This window comes from Leuresthes tenuis, unplaced genomic scaffold (assembly GCF_036924035.1).
Source record: "Leuresthes tenuis unplaced genomic scaffold, fLeuTen1.0.hap1 SCAF_7, whole genome shotgun sequence".
Taxonomy (NCBI): Eukaryota; Metazoa; Chordata; class Actinopteri; order Atheriniformes; family Atherinopsidae; genus Leuresthes; species Leuresthes tenuis.
Window position 1 is genome coordinate 18,688,105 of NW_027325361.1, and position 9,204 is coordinate 18,697,308.

Here is a 9,204-nt window from a genome sequence, read left to right on the forward strand (position 1 = left end):
GTTTCGATATCACACGCCAGCTAAGATTATTTGTAAATAAATAATTCAGTTCCTGGCTAACTGATTACTCATACGTACGTTGTTCAAGTGGAACAATGAGAATGTTATCATATTTTCTTCAAACGTGCAAATTAACAATCGAGTTCAACTACGTCATCTTCGGCTCCGTTGTCACCCTGATAACCGGTTTCCCTAGAATGGAAACTTCGTACGTCATTTCCGGTCAGCTGTCGCTTCCGGATGCGGTGTAACTGCATAGAACTGGGAAAACACTGCAGGTACATGGATTAATTAGAAGGGCAAGACGCTGTCCATTAAGCCAGAGAAGGCGCCAGGACCGGCCTGAGTTCCTTCACAGGGACGTATTCAAGCGTTGGAAACTGCGTGTTAACAGTGTTTTTACGGCAGTCGTCCACGACCGAGCGTTGTTTCTATTGACTAGACGTGTTTATATCTTCTTGCTAGCTTAAGCCAGGGTTAGCTGGTACGCAGACAGATAGCTTCTCTCTGGGGTGATAATAGGACTTGTCGCTTCTGTTTTCTGTGATATAACACTCCTTTTCTTTTGCAGTAGGAAGCAGTTGTGTGCGCGTCTGATTGCGACTGAAAAGCCTCAGAGTGCGTCGGGCGAGAGAGACTCTTCATCTCGACTGACAACAGGCTTCATAAAAACTAAAAACAGAAATGCGTAACTGAAATAGCCAGGACACGACTTTGGAAAGACGCAAAGTATCTGAAATCATTCGTCAGCTTCTCTACAAAATGGCTGGAATTTGGACTGCAGTCACCTCAAAGAAAACACTCCAGATAGTTTGTAAATAACACTTCCCTCTCAGCTGGCGGGCTCCACTACTTTTTCCTTGTTTTGCTGACAGGGCATTTTAACAGTATCCTTTGTTTGGATCAGGCTGAAGTAAAGGACGGCCTACTTTAAAAAAAAAAAAAAAAAAAGATTGTTTGTTTCGGCACAGTTTCTTTTTTGCATACACCAAGATCTTCAGCTCAACAGGTAAGTCTGCTGACTTACTGAAGGTTATGCATGATGTAAGGCTGCTTATGTTTGCTTAGGTACTTAGGTTTAGATTCACTTGTTGCTTGGAATTTGAAAACATCTTCCAAGTCAACTTTCATGTTTCCTCAAATATAGTGGTAATATAAGGACCAATTTCAGCCTTTTTTCCGCCAATCTGTGTTGTTGATGTCTTTGTTATACAAAGTGAAACCAAACCATCAGGTATTAGGAGACTATTCAAACTGAGACTAAATCTAATTCACTTAATCTTTTGCTTTCAAGTGTTGAGTCTCCGTTGAATCAACTTTTTTCGTAACATTTAATCCCCTCTAAGTCAACAGGCACAAAGGTGTATTATATATATGCATTCCTTTAATATTTTGCTGTCTTATTCTGTCTTTTGCTTGGAGAAGTAAGTTCTTTACATGATGAATTATAGGTTTTCTTTAAATTGATTTCAAAACCCTTGTGCTATAATTGCTTGTGTGTTTCAGAAAAGCCTTTTCTCATGCTCAAAACTTTCTGCACAGTTGGCGTGTAAAAAAAAAAACCAAACATTTATTCTGTGATAGCTTTTTGGACTTCTGAAAATAGAAATGCATAGCTTCTGTCACAGTTGTATTGGGGTGTAATAGATACATATTTTCTTTGTGACTGAGGTGGAGATATTCCCTGCCTGCACCTGTAAATTTACGTTGTACAATCGCAGTTCCCAGAGCCCGAGGTTTAGATGTCTTTGTCAGAGCCACTGTCCAAAATGCAGATATAGTCAATTTAGTGTGGTGGAAGAATTGCAAACCAAACACAGAATAGAGAAAGGCTAAATAATGTTTTTTACGTGAATAAATAATCAAATGTATAGATTGCTAGTATTACACATGTTGCAAACCTGGTGAATGAAAATCATTGCTGTCACCCCGGGAGTACCCCCGGCCTTGTACATTACATTGTAATAAGGGTCTCATTGTGTTGGCACGGCGGTGGTGTAGATTCATAAGCACAGTGATCCTCTTGTCTTCCTCCTGCACAGTGAAGGATGAATGGCCTCTCTCTCAGTGAGCTCTGCTGCCTATTCTGCTGCCCACCCTGCCCTAGCCGCATAGCAGCCAAGCTCGCCTTCCTGCCCCCGGAGCCCACATACACCTTTCTGCCAGACCCAGAGGCAGGCCCCGCTACACCGGGAGCGACCGGGGCGTCGAGCCTGCGGGCACGGAGCGGAGCATCGGTCGCAGGAAGTGGAGCAGCGGGGGCCGTGGAAGGGAGATGGAAGCTTCACCTGACAGAAAGAGCCGAGTTTCAGTACTCCCAGAGAGAGCTGGACACGATAGAGGTGTTCCTCACCCGCTCCAGCAGAGGCAACAGAGTGGGCTGCATGTACATCCGCTGTGCACCTAATTCTAGGTGAGTAGTTTGAAGGGTTTCCCTAAAAGTCTGGTTAGTGTTTTTTAACGGCATGTTTGTGACATGTTTCTTACTTTCTTGACCTTTCACATTAATTTTATGGCAGTGAGTCACACTTCCTCTGGAGCGTTGAACCTCCCCTTCTTTCTTGTCTCCTCTGCAAACATCGAGACCTCCTTCCTTTACTTGTTTCCTTGTTGACTCAGCCGACTCAGAGATGTCTCTTCCTGCTTTTCCAATGGATCACTATATTTATATATATTTATATATTTAAATTTTGTATTTTCTTTTTGGGGGTTAATTGAATATACCCCCCCCCCCTTTTTGCCAGTTTGTTGGAACTTAACAGCAGAGTCTCTTTCCTTTCTTTGAAAAATTCTGATTCTGATTGTGGCAAACGGGCGTCACACTCACTGAGAAGATATGAATTTACTGTGAGCCAGAGACCAAAAATTCGCAGCCATGTTTTTTTTTTTCTGTCTCGCAGGTTTGCTTCAGTAAAAGTGTCAGAAGTGTTGGGTACATGACCTTATGGTAGTGACTCAAACATTAAACAGTGTGTGAGATATAAATGATCAGTTTGGCACTTTTATGGTTAACTTACCTAATCAGTCATGAGGAAATGGGCAGATTTATATGACAGTCCATGTTCCCCGTATTAATAGCCATCTAGGATTACAAAGAATGAATTCGCTGTGGCTGTGATATGGCAGAGACATTGTTTTGCTTCACTCTTGATCGAAAGGCCAAAAGTAAAGCCGTGGGCTGCAGGAGTCCCCTGAACAAAACCACTGAAGGAGAATTTCAGAATCAATATGTTTTGAAAAAAAAGAAAAAAATATCAGATTTCACTGGGAAGTGGAGCATGTATAGCAGGCAAAGGCTAAATACCCAGCATTTAGTGTGGATACTTTGCTTCTCAGGTTTTACAGAATGCCTAGAAGTAAGAGTTTCTTGGCTTGAGTCCATCATGGTCAACCGATCCACCAACATGTAGCATTTTTAGATAAAAGCTCAGAGTCCAAGTGATCGCTTCTTGTTTATCTTAACAGGTTGGTCCTTGTTCCCTGCTCACTGCCGTTGCAGGTTCATTTTCTCTCTTGAACGATGAAATGTGATAATGCTGTTGTGTTATTTCTGCATGAGTGTGGCTTAAAGTTATTTGTGGTGTTTTCATTATTAGTAGTATGAAAAAGATTCTTTTTTTTGAAAATGCAAAGCTTACAGCTCGTTTATGTAAAGCATGAAGAAGCAAATCTCTCGGCTGCGTTCACGGTGTAAATTATACTTCTTCTGTTCATTCACTAATATTTCCTTTTAAATTCGTATCCCCTCAGATTTACTGTACTCTTCTCCCACGGCAATGCAGTCGACCTCGGCCAGATGAGTAGCTTCTACATCGGCCTCGGCACTCGCATCAACTGCAACATCTTCTCCTACGACTACTCGGGCTACGGTGTCAGCACCGGCAAGCCCACAGAGAAGAATCTCTATGCAGACATAGATGCTGCTTGGCATGCCCTGCGTACGCGGTATGTTGGGATGAAATGGCCTAAAATGTACCATTCAAGGCAAGACTTAATACGTTCTGTCCAGTCAGGGTGCCTTCTCAGGGTGTTTAGATTAATTTGAAACTAAATTAAATTAAATGAAATGGAAAATGGAATATCCCAAAGGGAAATTATGCAAATTTCCCAAGTAATTTCACATGAAAGCGTGTTTGAAATGTAGATCATTTAAGGACCTGCAACAGTGAGAGAAAAATGATTAATAACTTAGGGGGTCATAACAGATACGTTTGCTAAGATTTGGTGAAACTTGTTGGCAAAGGCTGTGATTAGGACAGAGCTCAGATTAGGGATATTAAAGCTTCTGGGTTTTTAGAGACTGTCGGCTGATAAATCTTCTGTCGGTGGAGGCAGTGGAGTCTTACTGCAGTGGTATCCAGGAGAAGAGCAATGACAGCCTGTCGACCTTTTCCCTTCATGTCAGAACATCTGCTATAAACTTTTTAACATTTTATATCTGACGTCAACGTATTTCCATTAAAGTCAGTCCAAATTCAGGCAAACTACCCTACTATAAGCTAAACTCACTCTAGATGTGTATAAAGTTACATGAAACTGTTTTTTTTAAAGCACTCGATTGACTGAAAATAGCTTTATAACTGCTTTGAATGATTTTTAATGATCACTTATTAATTAGTAATCTTTATTACTTTTCATAGCTCTGTGTTTATAAGGTTTACTTTCTCCCTTTTGACCAGCTATGGCATATGCCCAGAGAACATCATCTTGTATGGACAGAGCATCGGTACTGTCCCCACTGTCGACCTGGCGTCTCGGTATGAGTGTGCCGCAGTTGTTCTTCACTCACCTCTAACATCTGGGATGAGAGTCGCCTTTCCTGAAACCAAGAAAACCTACTGCTTTGACGCTTTCCCCAAGTAAGTATCTGCAGAGTGTTTGTTCCCTCTGTCCCCTTGTACCATGTCCTGTACGCCTCTCTCTTTTGGTACATAAGGTATAAAAATGGGAAAATAACATTTCCAAGAAATATCCTGGATTAAACTAAATCCGTGACGGCTGCAGAAATCCCATTTTTTTTTGCCAAAGTGAAATGTTAATTGCTTTACTTTGTGTCTCTCTGTGCTCCTTAGCACTATGGATTATGTATTTACAGCCAAACTACCGTAGGTGATCATTTAGACACAATACACTCAGATTCCAAAGACTTTGCACACAGACGGTGTGATTGCCTGTTGCCATTTTCACATGATTACAATCCTGCCAACAGGAAAGGTAATTGCCTCTTTCACTTCCACCAGTGTTTTTGTCAAAGACCCAGAATCTGTGCTGAAGAAACGGCTCCTGCTTTTGCGTTGCAGTTTGAAAGATTCCTGTTTCTTTGTCCGGCTTTGGTTAGCGTTTTTATATTCCTTTTACGCGCCAACAGTGGATGTGGCCTGTGGTATTAAGTGTACCAGCTTTTTGTTAGTTCCATTTTTGCGTTAACAAAGCATTTCTTCAGATTTGGGGCAGAGTGTTCATTGCATCTCTGGGATAAACTGAGTGGAGGTTGATGGTCAGAACTTAATGAGAAAGGCAAAACGTGTGGTTGGTGGCGTTTCAGGTTAAGGTTAATGGCTCAAGAACAAAACTGGAGACTAAGCAGAATAAATTGGTGACGCATGCTTTCCAGGCAAGTTGAAGGCATCTGTGAAGTTGAAATCTTTATAAATCCCCATGATTGGGGTATAGTCTGATTTAATATGAACAGTTCCCAGTCCCTTTTTTTTTTTTTTTTTTTTTGTATTTGAAACACACTTTAAAAATAGAGATTTTTCTAATGCCTCTGCTCCCCCTATTTTCTATTTTTAGCATTGAGAAAGTGTCAAAAATCACCTCCCCGGTGCTCATCATTCACGGGACAGAAGACGAGGTGATTGACTTCTCGCACGGCCTGGCTCTGTTCGAGCGTTGCCCCAAAGCCGTGGAGCCTCTCTGGGTGGAGGGAGCGGGACACAACGACATTGAACTGTACAGCCAGTATTTGGAGCGCCTGCGCCGGTTCATAGGACAGGAGCTGGCAGTGCAACATGCCTGACCATCAAAACTACTGTCATTATGTTTGCCTTTTTTGTTTTTTTTCCTGCTCCACTTAAAGCCTCACTAATGTGGGTTTTTTGTTGTTTTTTTTTTTCCCCCCAAGAGTCATCTAAACCGTCCCGCAGCTTACCATGGCTTCCAGGAGTGTGTAGGGCTTCACACACCGTTTTTATTGCTTCATAATCGGGACGCAGTAAGCCTTTAAAGGGCCGTGGAACAATGGGACGCAGGGGAAAGAAAGTGTGTCTTTATAATCTGTGTGTGTGAGTGTGAAGAAACGAGATTTAGTCTTCTTTTTTTTTCCTTAAAACAGTACAGCTGCTATGTGTAAGCGTAGCCGCCATTGTATACTATGCTGTGCAATAACATGGTCAGTGTCCACAGTAAAAAGGGTTATGTTGATGTTAGAGGAAGACAAGTTAACAGAAAAACTGATAAGGAATCATGGAGGTCAGTTTTCCAGCCTACTCATACAGTGTGTGTATAACTTAAATATCTGTTAGCAGATTCGTAGTGAAGCATGAGAAGCACTTTTATTAAAGAACTCTGCTCTTAAACGGGGAATATTTTGATTTAATTTTGAAATGGCGACAAGATTCTAATTCTGATTCTACTTGGAATCGCCTCTTTCTGTTTACTCGGTTGTTACTACACCTGAACGATCTTGAGCAGTCATTACAAAAGCATGATAAATCTTGTGGCTCTCAAGTCGCGTTTGTGGCTCTGATCGGTTGGTGTAGCATTGGACTGCGAGTTTTGGAGGACAAGTCTAACAATCCGTCTCCCTTTTTATGTGGAGACGGGCAAAACAGGTGACTGGTCTGAATTCCTGGAAAAAGGCAGATGAAATATATATGGATTTAAGTTTGTATTTTGAGTCTTTATTTGAGCTTGTACTGTACTGAATATTTTTGCTCAGGTAACCCTGTTTTTAGACGTTAGGGTCGGCGTGTTCCGCACATGTTTGTGTATATATTCTCTGCTAAATCTGTGCAGATCGTTGGAGCAGAGATCTCAGATAGCAGAGCCAAGTAGCGAACCAGACTTTGATCCTCAGACTAAGGTACAGATTAAACAGAGTTTGGTGAGCCGTCGAGTTCTGTGCGTTCTTCTCGAGTTTAAGTCTCGTCCCACACCAGTAGATCACAGCTGTGGACACACCTGCTGCTTCTCTCAGCGTCTGGAAGAGAGAAGCAACACTAAACTGAAACAGGACTTGGCTGCCTACCTCCAGCCTGTTCTTTCAAAATCTTTTTAACACTAATATCGCTAATTTTTCACTCTGTCCTGAGACGCGCTCCTGTCAGTGTGGACAGTGAGGAGAAACTTTGGAGTTGGCTGTTTCACGATCCACTTAAAAATGGCTGGGGCGATTTCCTCACTTTGATTATCGATGAGCTTCACATCCTGATAATATCAGGCATTCCCGCCATTGTTCAAAAAAAAGCACAAGCATGTTTTATTTTTGTACGCTAACATTGCTCCTTAGTTGTTTGACAGCTTTAACGCTTCTATGGAAGAAACGGCGTTGGCACTGGCATTTCTACCCACTGCCACTCAGTTATATCACCAAGGGAAAACTGACTTCTTGTAAATGGAGAACATCTTTTCCAAGTCTCTTTCCTCAGTGTTTTACAGTCTTTTTTATAAGAACTGCCTTTGATATGTGTCTGTGTAGCATAGCATATCTTTACTCTGCTTCACAGTACAGGTGGTATAGTCTATTTTCTAGCTGCAAACTCAACCGTTTGGCCTGGTGGTCTCTGTTGGAGACCGTTTTCAGTGACAATATTGTAGAGAAATTATACAAGATCATCTTCTGGCTTCCCCCATTCAGATCAGTTTAGGTTGACTCAGACGGTAAACTGTAATTCCTCCACTCTGTCCCTTTGTGTGTGTGTTTTTTTTCTTTTTCTTTTTGTCTTTTAAGATTGTGCTGTTCTGAGGATGTCATGACAGACTTGATAAGCCACCAAAGTTTGATACCACAACCAAATTTATTGTGATGTTTTGTCTTTTTTTTAAACTATCTAATTAGTTGTATTTGACCGTTAGGCTTCGAGGGATGCAGTATTCTTAAAAGTGTAGATTATGACTGTTTCTTTGTTGTTTCTTTAAACAAATGTGACCACTTCCAGGGTTTTTTGTTTTTTTTTGCTGTTGTTTTTTCTTTTGGTCAATTCATGAACCAAAGTTAATTTTAAGACCTTCTTCCAGTTTACCTGGTGCCTAAATGTTTTGTATCTTCACAAGCAAAGGCAAAAATGTTTGAATTTAGATTTTTTTTCTAACCAGCTCCTCATTACGCATTTATCCTCTAAACATCTGGATAGAAAATGTCAAATCCTCACCTTGTTGAACAGGTCTTAGCATATCGTGTCGGCACGGGATGAACACCACAAAAGAATCAAATTCTTTTCTTTTTTTCTTTCAAGCTGTTTAAAGTTTATCATTTTGAGCAGGAATTGTTCCTGCTCGAAACAACAAACTGGTGTGTGTGTGTGTGGGCTTTGACTATGCTTTGAAAAAGTGTGTGAGGTGATGACACACCTTGACTGAAGGGCCTCGAACAGACACACCAAACATCTTTTAGAGCAAAATGTGTGGAGTTCTGTTGAGGAGTGGTCTGGCTGTAATGTTCATATACTCTCTTCCACTGTTTATTATACTGACAAATGTTTAGTTTTTAAAGGCATTGTCTTTTTTCCAAGAGTTAAAGAGATTAAATCAATAAAACATAACCAGAAGTTAACGGCTGTTTTTTTTGTTTTTTTCTTCCCTTTCAGTTTACATGCCTGCGTGTGCTTTCGTGTGTGAGAGAGAAGAGCATTTTTTTATGCAGGAATTTTATTTAGCACGTCTCATTCAGTCCCTGATTTTACATTCATGCCAGTCCTGGCACTCGGTGAATAAGACCTGTCTATGGTGAAAGGCTTCATCGAGCTTCACAAGAAAGATCCCTGAAAGGCTCCAATGAATAATTGGCTGATTTGTAAAATGGGTTTTTAATTGCAAGGCTTTTTTTTTTTTTTATAAATACTCATCTGTAGAGTCACGTGTTGAATGAGCTTATTAGCGTCCCTGCCAAAAAAGGTTCAGATGATGAGTTTTAATTAAACGAGTACAAGGGCTTGGGCCTGTCCCAGCCTCCCATCGCTGTCTGCCACCATGTTGAGTTGTGGG

General features: G+C 41.1%; 1 protein-coding gene across 1 annotated transcript; it reads left to right on the plus strand.

The window, feature by feature from the left end:
* The first annotated feature begins 232 nt into the window (after positions 1–232).
* On the plus strand, positions 233–8,773 carry abhd17ab (abhydrolase domain containing 17A, depalmitoylase b). Its single transcript, XM_072389689.1, has 5 exons — positions 233–1,009; positions 2,043–2,413; positions 3,751–3,945; positions 4,680–4,859; positions 5,794–8,773. Exons 2-5 carry the CDS (start codon positions 2,049–2,051, stop codon positions 6,017–6,019), a joined length of 966 nt encoding a protein of 321 aa, XP_072245790.1. The 5' UTR covers positions 233–1,009; positions 2,043–2,048; the 3' UTR covers positions 6,020–8,773.
* The last annotated feature ends 431 nt before the right edge of the window (positions 8,774–9,204 follow it).